This window comes from Lepidochelys kempii, chromosome 10, assembly GCF_965140285.1.
Source record: "Lepidochelys kempii isolate rLepKem1 chromosome 10, rLepKem1.hap1, whole genome shotgun sequence".
Taxonomy (NCBI): domain Eukaryota; kingdom Metazoa; phylum Chordata; order Testudines; family Cheloniidae; genus Lepidochelys; species Lepidochelys kempii.
The window spans coordinates 60,940,651-60,961,275 of NC_136389.1; the positions used below are offsets into that span (position 1 = coordinate 60,940,651).

A 20,625-nucleotide genomic window follows, 5' to 3' on the forward strand; every position below is an offset into this window, starting at 1 on the left:
GGCGGTGTCATTTAGATGTGATATACTGAGATCCTTTCTGGTGTTTATCCAGGTGGAAGATGACACCCAGGGCACTTTTGAAAAAGCAGAGGTTAACCATGGTGTCTTTGGTCACATTTTCTCTCTCAATAAAATTGTGGTAGATTAGCAATTTCAGAGTCCATAATGGATGCTGGGTTTGGCTACACAGCTGGTTTTGTCAGTATTTAACCTATTGAATTATTACTACCTGTTTTGGCATATGGTAAATATAAAATGGATTTATTAAAACCAACTTCTATTATGTTATGTTTTGGGGCTCTGTTTTCTGTTGGTGAGCTGTATCGCTTTAGAAATATTACTTTATTATGACCTCTCTTGTCCCACTCAGGTAAAGTGTCTGTTCATGTGTTTGTGACCTCTGGACTAGAATATTACACTAACTTGTTCTGTGGTCTCTCCCTGGGGTTACAGTACAAAATGCAGATGCTATAGACATATATGGCAACAGCCATAGCTCATATTCATGCCAAACCACACTTGTCCAAAATTTTTCTTCAGTCTTGAAGGCTTTATGCTTGCATCCTATAAAATTCAATACAAAATTTAAAACCACTCTGTTTAACCCTTGAAGCACTTCTGTAACTCAGTCCAACATGTTTAAATATGCCATTAGCTCCTTAAGTGCTGTCACATTGCAGACCACTGTCAATGTGGATCTCCTGGCTACTCCAGATACATGTCATATGGGTTGAGAAATTTCCATAAAATGGTTATTTCTTGCGGCTTAGAAATTCTTTCCTTTCTTAAATTGGTGGTGGTGGTAATAGGGGGGGTCTCCTGCAAGTTTTAAATTAAATTATATTCAATCGATGCATATTGTAATATCTTAAAAACCAATATGAAATGAATACGGTTTAAATTGTTTTGCATTGGTTCTGCTATCAGTGAGAAATTAAACCAAAGAAACAGTTAATAGAAACCCATTCATCAATGGTGTTTTTTTTCACAAGAGTCAGAAAAATGAACTAATATATAAATGCAAATTAGTTTTTTAAATAATGAAATGTTTACTTTTTGGAAGCCAAATATATCAGTCTTTTAGCTTAGTCAGAATCGATAATTTATGCCACAGAAAATGTTTGACTTCAAGTTATATACACTGAGGAATAGCATTTTATTTTGCAGTTTGATCAATAGTTAAATATCATTTTTATAACAGAGCTCTGTAATGTACGGATAATACATTTTCCACCTCAATCCGTCATAAGACAAACCTTGATACAGTAAGTAAATATTTCTTTGTTAAAAATAAGGAAACATGAAGGTACATCATAAACTCTTCACACTTGTAGTTTACAAAGTTTGTGGTTTTGGTTACTACACTGTCAGATGATTTTTGGTGTGCAAAACTAACAAATTGCTCCTTGCGAGCAGCAGTGATATGTTTTTTGGAAACTTCAATACTTATCCCTTTATAGGTAGTTCTGAATTATAAACATTTACGTTATTTGATAACTTATTAATCCATTATACAGCAAAATGTACAACATTTTACAACATAATATACAACAATCAGAAAAAAATACAACAAACACGCTTTAGGTAAACAAACAGGAAACCCATTTTCCCTGTAGAATCCAGCCTTTCCTGTTTAACTTCAGGAGCCATAGTGGAATGCAGTAAAAAATGTCAGTAGATGAATCGTGTATGGACCTCTGCCTTTTATCTAGAGGTAATGTCTCACTCTCTGATGTTCTCCTTTTCTATCTGAGATTGAGTCTATTCATGTCCTATCATATTAAATCTTGTTGATTGCTAATGGGTTTTGGGAGCACTACTGTAAGGCAATTTGACTTTCACCTTAACTGTATGAATCACTTAAGTGTCAGCCAGGGTTCCCACACTGAGCTATACCTTTTAAAAGAATAGCTATTTAAATACATAGAGAAATATGACTTATTATGTACTTCCAAAGGGCCACATGAATTATACTTCAACGGATGTATAATATGAGCTCAATTCACACCTGATGTGTATCTTCGATGAAATTAATAGAGCTACTCCAGGGATCAGTTTGCTCCCAAACATTTAAGTGTAAGTACATTTAAAACACCAGTGAGATTAGTTTTAATGGGAATAGGGCATCCAAACCCCATAGGCAGCTTTGCAAATCTCAGCCAGGGTCTGCAACCTTCATTTAGTAGGCATTAATACTTGAATCCTCAGAAATGTCTGAAGTAGACTTCAATGACCGATCTAATTAAATACATTTGACATTCAATGGCTCCTTTAGCTAAAAGGGTTTCTGGCAAATGGCAAAAAATGGGATTTTTGTAACCAATGAAAACATCTTTCCTAAATAAATATTCTGCAAAGTATAGACACAAACAGGGTAACAGTTGATAAATGGTCAGCTCCTTTCCCCCCTCTCTGTGATCTTAGTTAAGTACAGCAAACTTTCTTGAGAGACTACACAATTTCTCTAAAATTCGAGCTCTGTTTCTTGCCTGAAAGAGTGTTTTCACCAAGAAGATTTAAAAATATTGCAACAATCCATGAAAATCTCTTGAAAGGAAATTCTGGAAAGATTTACCTACATGAGGTCACACATACCTCATCAGTAAACTGGAATCAAGTCCACCAATGTTGTTTCTGCCCCTAAACAATGAAAGTACCAAACCGATAGTTGAAACCAAAGCCAATGGAAAGTGTGTGTGTGTGCGTGAGCCAGAACATTACATTAGATATAGTATGAGTGCATTAAGAGCCTGATTTATTATAATTTTGCATGTATTGTTCACATATGAAACCTTATTTTTACAAGAGATGCAAATGTTTAAGGAATGTTAGAGACACTAGCATCCATACTTTGACATAGTGTAATGCAACACTGCCCCCACTCAATTGGCTCACAGTGCAATTTAGGCCTACAGGCACATAAATAATGTCAATTGCAAAACTAGAAGCAGTTTCTTTCATACTTTATTTTACAATTTCTCACTAAATATTTACAGGACATGGATTTTGCTTCAGTGCAATACATAGTAATGTTGCATAAGTACAAACTGTTGAACTTTTCTAAAACAAAAGAAATAAAGCACTTAACTGATATTACAGCTAAGTATGTAAAGCAACATTTATAACTTTCAGAGTGAAAACGCTAACAGCATCATTACTTTTCATAAATGACTTCTAGAAACAAACCACACAGCAGCTTTACATCTTCCCAACGATTAACTCTTATACAGTACTGCATCATTTAAAAAAATGAATTTTTTGTAAAGCATGTATACTCTGCTGTCTTTTTCTACAGATATCAACTTACCTTTTTATACAAATATGATGTAGCCTTGGCAGTTTTGAAGAACAAAGTTATCTCAAGATATCTAACATCAGTAACAAACTCTGATAAGAGTAGCTTCTTGAGAACTTGCGTTAACAGTATTTCTTCACAGTGATATTTATGAAAGGTTGGAAAAAGGTCAGCATAAAATATTTCCACCCTTTTCAGTTTGTATGCAAAAATCATTACTTTATATCAGTAATTATAAAATTACAAACACTTTCTAGAAGTAACTGCATCTATAGTTATGATAGAAAAAGTTATTGGTAAGATACCTAAAATGAGGTTAGCATAAAATGATTATGAAATTGGATAAAATTCTTTATAATTATAAGGGAAGTAACTCAATCCAGACATGTAGAAGCAACTCACAGTAATTTAACAGAGACAACTAATTAATCAACTCAAAAGAATAACCATTCATTAATAAATGTGAAGGAGTTGCAATGAGATTAACTCAACTTTTTAAAATATAACATTAATAATTTACTCTTAATCTTGATTTTGGCACTTCATTGTAACAATTACTTTTCCAAAGACCAAAATATGTATAAAAGGTGTACAGCGCCTCAACATACCTTGCAAATATAGTACTTAAGTACTGGCAAACACTGAAACAGAGTTAATTAAACATTCCCACTGATTTGCACATGCATGCACTATTCAGACAACAACATTGTATCGATGTTCTTGACGGTGACACCTTTGCATTATTTGTGATTCAGGCAGTTTCTTCAACAGATCTTGTTTCTGATTTAAGTCTCACAAATTCTTTAGCAACTTCATCATTGGTCCTCTGAGAAAGTATTCTAAGGATTGTCAACCCAGTGTCATCCATAAAGATATTTTTCAGCAGAGGATACCAGGATGCGCAGCTACCTTTCTCTGCAGTATTCTGTAGCTGGATAACTGTCATTCCTACAATGCGATCTTCCCTGGCAAAGCAGTAATCTTTCACAGAGAGGTGAAGCTCATAGGCTCTCAGCCCTTCTTCGTTACTCAGAATGCTGTGTGGTTTAAAAGGATGAGTTTTGAAAAAGGATTTTAGTTTAATTCCCCCAAAGGGTTAACATGGCTTAGAAACCTTTTAAAAAAATTAATATTCACTTCAGAGATAGTTCTACATCTGCAAACAGAATATTATTGATATATAAACTGTATATTGATCCTGGAAGGTGCTGAGTGAGCGCCCTCCGTTTCCATTGACTTGAATGGAAGTTGAAAGCATTCAGCAACTTCCTCAACATTTGGCATAATCAGACCCTCTGTTCCCTTTCTCCAGAAATATTGCAGATGATCAATATTTTAATCACAGTTGTTTAAGCATCGATTGACCAATTATGCTTTTTTTACCCCAAACAGAACTATTTAAACTGCTGTAAAACTACAATTCAGAGGAATGCAGAACAGTATCTCACATGTCTTTAAGGCACAACTAACCTTTATTTAGGCTCTTTCCCCTCTGTCCAGCTAAAAACTTTTTTGGAGTTCTAGTATATCTTTGATCTGTTTTCCCTACTCTATTAATTTTGAATTTAATGTTGGGGCAAATGGTTTTTATATGACAATTATAGGGGGCAAATGGTTTTTATATGACAATTATAGGGGAGGCGTTCCACTCCGAGGTGTCTGTTTTCTAAATGTTACTTCTATAGTAATGTGATATATCCTTGATGTATTCAGTATGAAATTGTGTATCAGTATTTGCTATTGAGCTTCTACCCCGATTGAAAATTTTATATATATCTGATTCAGTGTATGGGTGCCAGCTGTTTTCCAGGAGTAAAGAACTGACTAGCAATATTTAACAGTTACATACAAAAAACATGTAAGCCTGATGATGATCTACCTAGGACACTTTTTCAACACAACATAAACAACTGTGATGACCTTTTTCAATCAGAAAATGAAAAATGTTTCTTTAGTCTGAGTCACGTATTCATTTATAAACAAAATAATTCCTACAATTTACTATTCTTGTTATATTACATAATAGCACACTTGTTTCCTTTCTAGGAGCCAAGTTCTGGTCCCTTCCCTTCCACCCCAATAAATGGGCAATGGACAAAGCAGTGGGAATCAGTGAGGTTGGAATGTGTCACAAGCCATGGAGCAGTTTTGGAGCCTTTAGATGTTCCCTCACTATGCCCTTAAAACCTTCCTGTGGACTAGGATCAGGGAGAATCAATAAAGTTCTATGGTGACAAGTGGATCTATCCTCTATGTAGCTCTCTGCGTTCTGGTCCCTGCCCTGGCTTTGCTTCAAGGCCTTCCATGCCCCCCTAGCTGACTGAAGGATTTTGTCTTACAATACTTTTTTGCTATACTTTTACTCACAACTCTGTGAGGTGCAGCCTCTGAATAGAGCAGCTTTCTAACCAAAAAATATTTAGCTTCCAAGAACAGCATTATACCCTCAGAACACATAATTACTGTACTAACAAACCACCTTTTTATTTTAATGGTTGTATTATAATGGCTTTCATTTTTATGATCTAAGCGGAGACTGAATGCTGCATGGAAACCATTGGCAGAGACAAATTATAGCTTAGATATTACAGGCAGTGCCTAGAGCTAGAGTGTCCAGTATTTACGTCAGAATCTCAGATTTCGTTTATAATCGTGAGTTTCTAGTTCTTGTGGCCACAAAGAAAAGGATGAGAATGTGACCTGAGTGTAACAATACTGTGATATCCGCAGACAGTCTGGAACAATAGCTCTGAAAGGGATGAACGGTGTCCCATGCCTCTCTGTGGAGGGCTAGCCCCACAACCTACTGCCTGGGAGTCTTGCCAACACTGCCTCAGCCGAAGAGTTTCTGTGCGTGGCTGACACCACTCACCTGAACAGAGCCACCGTAGCTGTTGGGTTGAGTACTGGGAGCTCTTTCCTAGCACTCATGCCTCTCGAAGAAGAGTGAGTCCCCCACTGCTGCTCTTCGAATGGGGGTGGGAGAGAAGTGACCCCAACCCGCCATCCTTGCCTCTCTAGGAAGAGAGAGGCACCTCAGCGCTGGCACTCCAAATAGGCGTGGGCCCATGCTGGTGAGGGGGACATGCGGGCGGGCTCTGAATTGCCTTAATCCAGCCCTGCTGGTTGTTTTCGGTTTCCACAAGTGTGACAAACCAAGGGTAGGGGGATCAGTTGGCCAATGTTTGCTTGGGACGAACCTAAACCGTCGCAAAACCAGCTGGTTTTGTAATCATTGATCCCACTTCTCCAAACCCAGAACAGGCATTTTCCCTATTTGCACTGTGTGCGCTTGGGGACATCAGTCAAAAAAAAAATAGAGAAGGGGCTGGGTGGCCCAAAAAGGCTTTTGAAGCAGCAAAATGACAGAAAAATGTTTCCGTACTGACTGCTGCTGAATTTGCGTGTGGATAGGCATCCTGCTCTCCTGAAAATGTGTCCCATAGACACATGCTGGGGCAGTGGGCCTGTTGACTGGTCCCTCAAAGAAACAGGAGGGGTGGGGTGGACTAGCTCTCATCTCTGAAAGAAGGGAAGAGGCCAGCTGATTGTACCGCCATAGACAGTAGGAGGGCATGTCACTAGGCCTCACACAGATGTCAACCTAAAGAAAGAAGGGATCCTAGGGTCTGTTGCTGAAGGCGTGAGGGAGCCCCCTGCTTCCTGAGAGTTGAGGGGATTCTTAGACCTGCCTGGGTCTGATCAAAGTCTTCTATGAATTTCAACTTTGCATTGAAACTCAGTGTCAGTTAAGCCTGGTTTCAGGTCTCAATCTGAAAGGTTCACAGCAGCCCTAAGATTATGTGCTGTTTGATCATAATTTCCAGTCAAATGGCTGTATAGTTTGGTTTCCACTGTGTAAAAAACAAAACAAAAACGGGAGGGAGGGCATTTAGCTTGGGAAAGTAATGGCTAAAATGTCATCTATTGCTGTCATCATGATGCTAATTTATTTTTAAGCAGCTTTTCTTTCTGCAGCCTCGATTTGGTTGTCAGGCTTACATTCTGTTTTAGCTACTGTGACTGCAGTAGGTACTTTCCCCAGATAATGAAAAAGAAATTGGTAGGTTTGTAATTCTCATATAAATTTATAATAACAATGCATTTCTAGCACCTTTCATTTAAGGCATTTTACAAGTACTCATTAAGTTCCACAAAAGGCCCTTCAGAGTGTTAAGGGTGAAATTCATGCCGACGTAGGGGTCCAAACAAAGCCCTATGAACCACTTAAGAACTGCGTTGAATGGTGTGCAGCACCTGCAATGGGGTTAATTTCACTCCAAGTGCTGGTGGCTAGTTGCAGTCAAATATAAATATACTTATGGTTGGGCCAAACCAACTGGAGAAACCTGCCAGTTATGACACTGCACTGGCAAGAACAATAATGTGCATTGCTACTGTTCCTATAATACTGTCCTGGATGCTTTTACTGCAGGAAAGCATATCATTAGTATTCACCCTGCAGCACACAATAATCCCCTTGTAGGATAGGCAGAGCTGTAAGCCTCCAGGACTGTATATATGTGGAGCTTTGTTTCATGAAACTCATTGCATATTTTGAGTTATAGCTGCAATATTTCACTCATTCTGAGGCACATAAAACAAGTACACAGGGCAGGTTATCACTGGAGGAAGAAGATTTACATGATTATTTCCTTTGATTTAAAAATGAAACATAGTGCTAGGCAGTCTAGAATCCTCTTGACTCTAATGATATGCTGCTATGCTGTAATCCAAATAGAACATAGTTTAGGCTTTAATCACTCAAAAAACCTGTATTATTCTAACAGTCTAGCATTAAAAAAGATTTAGAAAGAAGGCATAACTTGAAAATGTCTTTCAGCTCCATAAAAAAAAATCCAGCCACCCACCTCTGGAAGAAGTTATTTGGTAAATAATTTTGTGGCATGAAACAGAATGGGAATACTTCTTAACATTGATTTCTGCTTTGCCACTATTTTATTATGAATGGTAGCAGCAGAGATATTAACTATGGGTTGAGCTATTCCATGTTGAAGTCAATGAAAAGGCTCAGTAAGACTTCAGAGGGCATTGGATCAGGCCTACGTTAGACTGGTGAATAGTTCAAAGGTTTTGCATGAATAGATTTTTACTACCAGAAAAATTATTGTAGATCCTTTCAATTTCTTTCATGCTTAAAGTTAACCTGCTGATTGCTATTGGATGTAGGAGACAGAGATGTGGAAAACATAGGCCCCTGTACTGCTCAGTATCCTGTACCTGACAGATCCATTTGTTACACTGCTGTTATTAAAGCAAAAGGCTTGTAAAGCGTGCGATTAAAAAGCAGCCTAAACTCACCTTCTCTAATGTTACTGCAAGTGCTCCCTCTAGTAGTGATGATTTCCTCTTACTTATTATGTAACTAATCTTACAAAGTAAAGACAGATCCAGTGAAGATAGGTATTTGAGGGTGGATGGGTGTCTACCAATTTGGAGATTAAGCTACTTATAATGAATGAAAAACACTAAATATATTGACAGGTTTCAGAGTAACAGCCGTGTTAGTCTGTATTCGCAAAAAGAAAAGGAGTACTTGTGGCACCTTAGAGACTAACCAATTTATTTGAGCATGAGCTTTCGTGAGCTACAGCTCACTTCATCGGATGCATACCGTGGAATATATTGACTACTTGATGCTCATCCAGTCTGGTGCTAATTGTATTTAGTTGTTCCCATCTTACCCAGCTTTAGATCCTTAAGATTGTCCTACTGCATTATGTGATTCTCAGTAGTTGAAACAAACATAGACACTGTGCTTTTAAAAATAAAATTTTAGGAAAATAATTGTTGGCAATTGCCATTAAGGATGTTTCAGTCTTCTAAAGGTATGCCTGTACTTCATGTGTCCCCATAACCCTGGAGTTGTAGGAAAAGGGAACATTTGTTCTGAATACATTTCTCTTGTAAACAGACCACTGCTTTTGTTCACATTTATCTCTGTGCAAACACATCAAATAAATGAGAAGAATAATTTGTCACAAAGGGACACATTATATATCCCTCTTTCTAAAGTGTGGCTTAACCTGTGAGGACACTTGCCAGTTCTAAGATGTTCACCACCATCAGATTGGTAGACTGTTAAGGGATGTCTGAGGAGGTTATAGCGGTAGGAGGAGGGAAGGTTGCTGCCCTTGGAGTTGGGGTCAAGTAGGGATTCTTGCTAACAGAATGAATTCTGACTGGCTTTCCTCAGCCTGCCTTCCTAGCTGATATTTCTAAAATGGCCTTTGAAGCCAGGAACCAGCACTGTTGAAGCAGTGGGGGCACAGGTGTAGTGGAGCCAGAATGCATTCCAGCACTTTTACACCGCATGCTGGAGGTCAAGTTGCATAGAGCACACCATTTTGTACAGCAAAATTGTGTCCTCACAGTGTGACCTTGCACATCTGCATGAGGTCACACCAGTGGGAGCACTCCAGTAGTGTACGGCCCATTCAGGACTATACCACTGAGCTGGGTCAGTGGGAATCACTGGCATAGAGCCTCAAGCAGCTTCATGGTCAGATGTAGGGCTGATGGTCAGCAGAAGCCAAGAAAGTGAAACTCCCAGCACATGGAGGCAGAGTGTGGTCTTTCAGCGCTTGGGAAATGGGCAGGCTATAAGAGAGGTCTTAATCTAGAAAAAGGAGGATGATGTAGAGAGCAGGTAAAAGGAATTTGGATAAGATAAGAAATTTAGATCCCTAAATCAAACAAAAAGGTTCTTTAGCTTCTGGGGATTAAGTAAAAGTGGTTATTAATAGCAATTATCATTTTACATCTTCAGACTTTTACAAACATTTAAGGCCCAGATTTATAGAAATGTATGTACAACTGGCATTAGCAATTTAGGTAACTGCACATGCAAATGACCAATTAGGTATCTAACTTCTCATCTGTGCGTGCAAATGAATGTGCATTTCTAACTAATAATCCCCACAATTTCCAGAATGTCCTTAATTCCAAATCCACTTGTCTTCCATGTTTCAGAAACTGGAACTTCAAAAAGGAGTGTTACAGGCCCAAAACACAAAGATCAAAATTCATCCCTGCGTAAGACAAGGCTATAACCCAGACTTTCGAACAAGCTGTACATCGAAAGAACCCTAGTTTTGAAATCATGTCTATACTTATGGTCTGTGAAATATGCAGTCTTGGACTGTAGCATTTTCAGTTCTCACAGCTTTTGCTGAAAAATTAATTGTAACAATTCATATAAAATGGACAGCTAAAAGAAAAGAAGACTTACAATTGGAATGTTTCATTGTATTTTGGTGACCAGGTGTTGCTCTTTGTCTTGGTGCCATGTTTTCTCCTCTTGTCACTCAGGTTAGGACCCAATATACAGACTTCCACAAATGGCCGGAACATAGCTGTTGTTTGCCAGTTTAGGTTATTAATTGCTACAACTAAAGAGAACAACGGGAATTAGATATGCATTTAGAATCCCAATGCAAAATATTAGTAAATATCCTTGCTTAAATATGTAGTAAGGCTTAGTGTAGCCAATGAGAAGTCACAGGAGGACGACCTGAGATTTTCCTGGTAGAAAACCTACACTCCACAAACCAGCAATAGCTTGTCTGCTTCCCACTGAAGTTCCTGTTTGAACTAGAGTATGTAAAAACATCCAATCTTGATTTTAAAATTATCAGTGATGGAGAATCCACCACAACCCATGGTAAATTGTCCCAGGGGTTAATTACCCTCACTGTTAAAAATGTACAGCATACTTCCATCCTGAATTTGTCTATCTTCTACTTCCAGCCATCAGATCTTGTTAGACTTTTGTGAGAGACCATCATTCAATATTTGTTCCCATTTCCAAATATTTGTTCCCCATATATGAACTTATAAACTGTGATCAAGTCAATTCTTAACCTTCTCTTTGTTAAGTTAAATAAATCGAGCATGTTTTCCAATCTTTTAATCATTCTCATGGCTCTTCTCTGAACCCTCTCCAATTTATTGACATCCTTCTTGAACTGTGGACACAAGACCGGGAAACAGTATTACAGTAGTGGTTGCATCAGTGCCAACTACAGAGGTAAAATAACTACCCTACTACTTAAGAGTCCCTATTTGAAACTTACCTTTTACAGTGACTCTATGTTCTCCAGTTCCAGGATGTGTAAAGACATCCACCTGCACAGAGATCTCACCTACTGCATTATTGGTAGAATGACCTGCAGAAGCAAACAGTAGTTTAATACTGCTGACTCCTCAACAGCTCAGTGGAAAATAGACAGTACACGAATGTTACAACAAGAAGCAGGTGAACAAAGAACTTTATATTAATGTAAGGTGAATAGTATGTTTTCTCATATCTCACCATATTTTCTTTTCTTAACCATCTGGAATATATTTGATGCCTGGATAAGGTGAGGTGATAGCTTTATAAGTGATTTTACCACAGTTGCACCTTGTGACCACAAACATCTGCTTCCCGTGTATATTCTTAGTAGGACTGGGAGAACCTCTCATTAGGAACCTTAAATTCAGCCTGTGATTCAAAAAGTTGGTGCCAACATGAAACTTGGTTGTTTTGCTGAGTTCTGTATGTATATATTTGCAAAACTGCTCGTGTATTATTTAAGGTGCATCTTAATATGAAGTCAAATAAAGACAAATGTCTTTGTCTGTGGGCTGGATTGTAACAATACAATTTGCATAGGAAGGTGCACTGTACAGTTGCACTGCTCTAGGATTACACAAGGGAATGAATTGTGATTTAGGTAGTCATAATGTGACCCTTAGTTAATCTGGGGCAACCATTTACTACACACAGATTTGGTGGGGTTGAGGATGCAGAATTAAGACTCCATCTACTCCTTACTTGACCACCCCATCCCTGTTCAACCATTCCCCTTCCACCTGCATGAGCAGGGAAGCAACAGGCCCCCAGAAAAGCTGCTTTCCCACTGCCTGCGAGCCACAAACACAAGTAATCCATGCAGGGTTTAAGTGGATGCCTTACCCTCCTGCTCGGATTCATTGGGCAAGTGACAATCTTGCCCTAAATTAAAGATCTCAACCAATGTGTTTGCCCTGTTTTTCCTTTCCCCTACCCTAAAATGCTTTTCTAGACTTCTTCATCTCAATGGCTTCCTTGAAATGTGATTCTACAGTGATGCTTATTGGTCGGGTTGGAATAATTCATAGTTACATTCTCTTCTCTGGCTCAGCGTTGCAAGGACAATTAAATACCCTTATCCCATGGGTTACTGCGTCGAAGAACAAGCTTCTTTTCTGACATATTAAGATGTGGGAACTTGCTACTCAATTTACTTGATCGGAAACCTTGAGAAAACAGAACACTCTATTTGCCAGCTGCTAAGTGAGTTGGGCCACAATGCTGTCAAGAGTTCACTTGTTAAAAATCATAATCAGAAATCACAGAGTTTTAATTAAAAAAAACAACAAAAACTGTTTTAATGTCTTAAGCAGTAGAGACATAGCTGCCACTTCTGAATCTCAGGGTGCTCACACAAATGTTGCTTCTAGATATGGTCCAATATCAACCAGATGGTGTAGACCATTTTATGACATGTGTAAATAGGCAATTTGTTACTCAGCGGGTTTTAGTGACAAGAAGTTTAGCTTCAGTGGCAGCCATTACACATTGCAGTGCAGTTTGATAATTCCACAGAGAAATCTTTACTATCTTAAGTACCTAATTAAACTACTGACTTATCTAGTTCACAATAAATGAAAAGTAAATAATGCAAGTTACTTCATCTTTCATCAAGTAGTATTAATAACATGTTAGAGTAGTAATAAAATAGTTCAAGAACAAGTGAATATCCAAACTCAAAAAAATGACTAACCAGTTTCAACAGCTTCCACCACTACTGAGTTTCTCTATCGTATAAAACCAGCCTTTAGCAATAAGAAAGGAAACTGTTATATGCTAGAAGTGATGTATTTCAATCTGATTTTTCCTTCTGAGGGAAACAAAGTGTTCTCTAACCCATTCATCACTGTCCAGCCTTTATTTATTAGCAATGCCACTCAGTTTCTGCTTCCTGGAATAACAATTTTTAGCTGAACACAAAATTGTATGTAAAATATTCTGTCAAGAAAAATAACATTTAAAACACAGCTGCCATGACCACTACTCTTCGAGGACCAGATTCTGCCTATTTGCCTGTTTTGAGTAGTACATGTGTATTCCTCTTTATTTCAGTGGGGCTACTTAAAGACCTTGTCTTAATTATGAAAAAAGGTGCGTTCTTAACTCGTGTACTTAGGCTTTAACTTGACCTGCTAACTTTTGTGGAAACTAAAAACTACCTTAGCTTACTTGAGATAAAATCCTAGTGAAGATAACTTGTTAGCTAACTTGAGCTAAGAACATACCTATTTTTCTGTAGTGAAGACAAGTGCATAAAGTAAAGAACTATTCAAAAGGCAGAATCTGGCTAAGCATTACTATTGTCTAGTTAGTGAAGTTCTTCAGGTCAGAAAAGCTCTTCCACCAACAGAAGTAGGTCCAATTTCCAATTAAAGACATTACCGTACCCACCCGTGGCTCTCACATTTGCAGAAATCAGGAATGTTTGGTGCACAAGTCTCCAAAAAAAAAAGGGGGGGGGGAAAGAGGGTTACATTAGCAACAGATATTATTTGCAAGGAAAAATTTGAAGTCTCTGCTAGACCTGATCAAGGTTTTTGCCTCATATAAGAGACAAAATGCATGTGACCCTAGTTCAAATTGGGACAAAATCTGCTCTCGGTTACTGAAGTGGAAACCCACACTAGCTCCATTGAATTTAACTCCAGTGAAGTTCTTCATAATTTACTTCAGCTAACCTGAGAGCAAAATGTGGCTTACAGTTTCTTACGGCTGTCAACCTAAGCAAGATATTCCTATCATGAATTACTCAATAGAGTACTTTTCCCTACAAGCTTTATTTGCCCTGTTTGTGGCCATTAATATAGAAGAACCCTTTAAAGGGTACTGTAAGTTTTGCGTACACCTAGCACATTACCTATAATAGGGTGTGCTGGAGGCATAAAAGAAATCTCATACTATATTTAAAAATGCTCATGATGAGTATGTTCTGATTGTATCGCAACAAATAAAATGTAAAATCAGCGCTCTGGGGCATGGGTAGATTCCACTGGTAGCTAAGCAACTATAAGGCTTTTCAATATGAAGTCCATTAGTATGTTTGTAGCGCTTTTGATGAGATGAATTGCAGTGTTAAAGAAGGGAAAATGCTATCATGCTCTGCAAGGCTATTTGCTGTCAGGAGAACTGATCTATTATATGGCTTAGGGTAAAAGCACCTTCCTCTAGACTAATCTGAATTGCTAAGAGTGTCGTACTGTGGAGGCTGTTTCTGATGTGACCAGTGGAATCTACCCAGGCCCCAGAGCTCTGATTTTACATTTTATTTGTTGAGATACAATCAGAACATTAAAAAGCACCTATCTGTTAAAAATGCAGTCACTCTATTGTAAAGCAACAAAAAATTCTCCACGAAACTGGAAAGGGACAAGGAAAAACTTACGCCCAGCCACAGATGCCAGACTGCTCCATGCACTCATCCCTTCTCAAAAGCCTGGGAAGAGAGATGCATGCTCTGCATGGCAGCAGATATGATGGCCACTTATGGAGAGTACCCTGCCAAGATCTTCCTTTTTTTTTTTTTAAAGTAAGGAATCTCCTGCTTTAGGAGTGTCTGTTGATTACATGTAGACTGTTGCACTGGGATAGAGGCACGGCAATCTCTGAAAGGTCCCACGCCCATCAGAGGTCAAAACTATGTGTTGCATTCCACCCTGAATCCAACTGGCAGCCAGTGGAGATCTCAAAACACTGGTGTCATGTGTTCACAATGAGAAACTCTACTTAACAAACAGGCCATCTCATTCTACTCCACTTTGAGTTTGAGTTGAATTAAGCATTGTAGAGCACACATTGCAATAATTTAATCTTGAGGGGACAACTGCATAGACCGCAGTAATTAGGTCTGCATCTGAAAGAAACAGTTGCAACCTCTTGGCTACGTGCAGATTAAAAAATAGGATTGCTGGTTGTTGCTGTTATATGACCATCTAGCAATGACTTGTATGAATGATGGCTGCACAACAGTGTCTTTTATAGAAGTTGGCAAGGTGACTCCTCTATAAGGGAGTCTCCATCAACAATGGACCCAATTCTTCTCCTGCTGACTTTCCCCAGTCAGGAAGGACATGTGTCCAAAGTGCCATGGGAAGGAGGGAAATGCAATGCAGACTTCCCAGCATCTGTAGTGCTTCAGTGACTGTCACTGGCATAAACTCCACCAGAGGAGACCTAGCACATGTACCCTCCAGAAATCACGCTGCATCCGTAGAAGCAGAGACTTAAGTCCATATTTCCTTAATTTTTTTTCTCCAAAGTAGAAATTTCAATATAATGGGCAAGACCTGTACCAGCCACTGACTGGAAAGCAGCTTGCTTTAACTAGATTGTCCACTACTCAAAACAATATCGCTGATTGATTGACACTATTCAGTGCTATGAAGGCGGCAAATCAATCGTCTCTGCCTCTTGCTTAGCTATGGTAGAAGCGTTTCAATAATCTTTAGGATGGAATTGATCAGATTTTGCACCCTACTTCATCCACCAGCACTCTAGTCATCTTTCCTCTCATTTCAGTTGTGACAGGTCTTTTACAAATCAAGGAGACCTGTCTTGACAAATCTAGGGGCTAGGATATCTAAGGGCACTTCATTGATAGCTGAATATAAAGGATCATTGCCAGTCCTACAAAGTCATTGATAGAGTTGGGGGAACAAGTATTCATCTTCAGAGCCCTCCGGAATGGGTTTCTATTAGGCTCTGGAAGTGGACGCTCAAAACAGATGCCATATTCCTATCTCGGATCATAGGAGCTAATGGTGTAACATTGCTAGTTGCCCCACCTCCCGTCACAATCCGATCACTGGATCAAGAAAGTGGCTAGCTGAGTTGAGCCAGCAACAGCCTGGGTTAGCCCCATAATCCTCGTGGTGGCCATGGAATTCTGAGGTGTCTCAAAAGTCCTCATCACCTCTGTCTAGATGCTTGTTGAAAACTAAAACAGAATTATCCAACTGTTAAGTGCAAAAGATGTTTAAGTCACTTAAATAAGTGCAGACATGTGTATTAGTGCATTTGTATGGAAAAGGGTTCATTGTCTCAACTGAGTTACTTAATGCTGAAAAGCTCAGGTTTGTCACCTCAGGGGAGGTTTGGAAGCTAACAGCTAGGGCTGGATTGAAAAAAGTTTAGACTAGCAGAAATAAAAGGGACTCAGAGAAAATGAGGTAGCATAAATTACACCTGAATGTCAGACAGTTTCATATATTAGAAAATAACTTTTTTCCTAAAATTATTGGATTATTTCAGTTGTGGTAGTATTATGCTGTTTATAGCAGCTTCCCACTTATCTTCACCTATCTCCTCTTAAAATGTCCATGTATGTATGTATTTTATATATGTATGTCATAATGAAATTCAATGTTAGAAGAAAATGGAATTTCACTAATCTCCTGTATTTTTATTTTTGCACATGATAAATGTACATGTTGTCTTGGCTCCCTAGGGGAATACTTTCTGCATGAAGGCGACTGGGAGAGAACACTGAACCACAAAGGCGCAATTCCAGCTGAACACAAGGAGCGAGTTATACAGTATAGTTACCTTGAGAACTGACCGACCAATCAAGAGGACACATCCCTGACTGATCAGCACTACTGTGCACAGTTCTCTTTTATGTGATAAATAGACACATAGCTTGAACTGTCTGGTTCTCCTTGAAAATATCCCAGACTGTGCAAGACAATAATAAGAGCAAAGAGGACAGGTCAGACTGTATATCTCCCACCCATAGAGAGCACTTTAACACAAGTAAATTGGCACAATGGGTTGGCACCATCATAATCTAGAAGCTGTGAAGCAGGAGGAGCAAGTAATACATGGTGCAATATATTTATTTTTAAGAAGTCCTTTTAACACACAATTTCACTGGGGAGGCTGTCATAGATTAAAAAGAAGGGTTTTTAGAGAGGACATTACTCAATGATGCAGAGAGGCGGTTGATCATTTGAAATAGCAGGAGTGGCACATTTGAGAGAGAGCCATTCCCTTTGTGCTCTGGAAGCCTTGCCAGGCAATCTGAGAAATGGGAATAGTAGAATGACAATATTATTAAAATCCAAAAAATGGTGTCACTGAAAAGCTGGCAATGTCATGATACAGAAAGTTGGACAGCATGTTTAAAACATGTTTAAAAAAAAACCAAAAACACCTTCTCTAGTTCTGCGTGTGTGACTTTCAAGTAATTCGGCTTTAACTTTTTTTTTTTAAGATGATGTTTCAACTGCAGAGTCTACTTGTGGCCATGTGCTAAGAGTTGTGCGCTACTTCCCAGTCTCAGACATTGGCAAATATAATAGATATATGCCCCCCTTTTGACACTCTTTGCAGTAATGTATAAGTATATTCTATGCCACTCTAATGGACTACTGTGTACTACAGGTCCAGTATATAGAGGAATGATAGGTTTCAAATATTTCCAGGCAGATGCATGTTAAAAATTTCATTGATATGATTACTTATTTATAATGACATTGCATTTTTATGGAGGTGTATAATTACGGTTTGCAGTAAAAATTTCCAGATACACAGTGGTTACCCTTTAAAACTTGCCAATTTCCATATACATCTAGGTCTTATATTTCTAAAACTCCATGTAGACAAAAGCTCAGTCATCAGTTACATATACACAACGCCTAATCCATGCATTCAAGCTGGTGTTGTGTGTGTGTAAAGAGGTATGGACGTGCAAATCACTAGGGTTTCCAATCATGTAATTTCACACACCTGAGTCTGAAAAATTCCTGCCTAAATAACATTCCCTATTTGGGGTATTTTCAGCATAAACACAAGAAAATTCAGTTCCTGCTGCAATTCCTTAGGTAATCATATCTATTTGGCTAAGGCAAAACTTACAAGCTTTTGAGGGTTATTACGGTATCACTCAATTTATTTATAACGAATTTTTTTACCTTGAAATACATTTTTCAAGACCAATATTGTAGTGGTCCACCTTAGCTTGTTGTCTCTAAAAATCAATATAGCAGTATACAGCAAATTTTTAGCTACTAATAAAAATCCCCAAACTTGGAAATGGAACAGACATGGTCAAATTCTCTATTGGTGTAAATGGGTTAAATTCCATGGAAGTCAGTGGTGGTGCTCCCTTTTACACCGACAGAGAATCTGTCCTTGTCCTCAGCAGTGTAGGTCTTCCTCTCAAAAAGGCATGCATATTTTCATAGCTCTATGCCTATGGCACGATGTTTCAATATGGTCATGTAATCAGTTGTTAAGATATCACTTCACATTATGGAATGCAGACTGTGACCATCCTACGTTTTGGTGGCCAGTCCTCCCCTTTGAAACTGCTTCAAGCTCATTAGTGTCATCATGTTATATTGCTGGTAATTCCAAGGAAAAATTCTTAAACCTTGAGGCTTTCCTCAAATTTCTACATCTCTGGCACTGTGAAAAATGAAAATGAGTAATAAAACTTGAGACTGAAAGAGACTGAGGATGCTGATTCCCTTTGTATTGCATAGGAGTCTGACGTTTTGCATGGGGGGGGGAAATAATGGAACATTTTTATTTTTCTTCTAGTGGAGACTTATCCTTGTCATTTCCTCCACAATAATTACAACCTTAATTAACAGCAGGTGTGATCATCCTAACTTTTGTTTTCTTTTTTTCATTTTTTATCCTGACTTTTTCATTCTGAATCCCAGAAAAAGTTGATGGGTTAATGATTTGTGTCTAATCTACATTATTGGTATGTCTAGACACTATTCTAACCATGTAGATGTGCAGCAACAGCAGGCCTCTTCTTATAGCTGCGCCTTTACAAGGTCAATGACAGAGATATTCCTGTTTTCCGGTTGTCCCTGGGAACCTTGCCACTTTTTCACAAACTTGCACTGCATTGGTAAGATTGCAGGACATGTTTGGAAGATCGTGACCTTTTGTTAAAAACGAATCATAGCAAGTGCCTAGGGTGGGACAAAATTTGCCTGGACCATACCCAAGTTGTAGAATGGCCACTGAGCGGTAGGGATATAATGATGTCCTATATAGAGATTTGTGCAGCACGCTTAAGGAGCACAGAGCTCTTTAATATGCACAATGCCAAATATAAAGGCAGAACTGTCAAAGCATAAAGGTATGACGTTGCTCCAGAAGACATTTATAGGATTCCAACAGGGGCTTTTTTTGGTCTGTTGTGACCTTCATAACAAGTAGGGTTGCCAGAGCCAGCACCCCAAAGCCCCTCCTGCACCCCAACCACCTGCCCCAGCCCTGAGCCCCCTCCCCCACCCAAACTCCCTCCCAGAGCCTGCACTCCAACCCCCTGCCCCAGCCCAGTGAAAGTGAGTGAGTGAGTGAGTGTAGGGGGAGAGCAAAAGATGGAGGGAGGGGGGGCTGGAGTGAGCTGGGGGCAGGACCTCGGAAAAGGGGTGGGGGCAGGGCAAGGGTGTTTGGGTTTGTGCGATTAGCCAGTTGGCAATCCTAAGAACAAGACTCCCCTGGACCATCTTTTTCAAAATAATGTTTCACTATGAAACACAATAACTTTACACGTATCCAAAACTCATGTTAATGACACTTGTGGCACTAATTTACTGCTATGGCTCTATTTAGGTTCATCAAGAAGGGCTGGTGGGCCTCTACACATTCATCAGGAAACCGCTCACTTAGGTTCATTAGATTGACAAATGTACTTACATTCATTGGGGGAAAACCAGTGTTGGTTTGGTGGGGGGTAAGAGCAATAGTAAGATTTGAGGGTGAGGTTGCACCTAAGGCTTGCAAGGAATGAGCCTCATAATGCTCTGGGAAGGGTCCCTGATGAGTCCAGAAAAATCACAGGTGGTTTATGTTGAAGAGGTGGGGAAGGGGATTACCAATTGGTAATTTAAAGCTCACAAAGGGGGTCATTAGAGCCTTCATAGATTTTTAAGACCAGAAAAAAGACCAATTAAATCATCTAGTCTGACTGTATTACATAAGCTATAGCATTTCAACCAGTTACCCCCCACATATTGGGCTCAATAATGTATTTGACTAAAGTTTATCTTGCAGAAGGGCACCCAGTACTAGTATTTCATACAGTCTAATCTGAAACCTGCCAAATGATGGGACTTCCATCCTTCCCCAGGGAGGTTATTCACAGGTCTCACTGTTAGAAAGATACCCCCTACCCCAAATCTACCCTAAATTCTCCTTTTCTTAATTTCATCCTATTATTCCCAGTTACACC

At 38.9% G+C, this 20,625-nt stretch overlaps 1 protein-coding gene across 4 annotated transcripts in view; it reads right to left on the reverse strand.

Moving 5' to 3' along the window:
* Positions 1–20,625, reverse strand: part of UNC13C (unc-13 homolog C) — a 433,277-nt gene that overhangs the window by 25,228 nt on the left and 387,424 nt on the right. For 2 of the 4 annotated variants that reach the window (XM_073303827.2, XM_073303826.2), the window contains 3 exons: positions 11,392–11,484; positions 10,548–10,707; positions 1,148–4,332 (listed from right to left, as the gene is read on the reverse strand). In XM_073303827.2, coding sequence (XP_073159928.1) covers positions 4,047–4,332; positions 10,548–10,707; positions 11,392–11,484 — 539 coding nt within the window. In that variant the 3' untranslated portion in view covers positions 1,148–4,046. Of the gene's footprint in view, positions 1–1,147; positions 4,333–5,822; positions 6,313–10,547; positions 10,708–11,391; positions 11,485–20,625 lie in introns of those variants that run through there. The other 2 variants (XM_073303828.2, XM_073303829.1) reach the window with 2 other exon arrangements.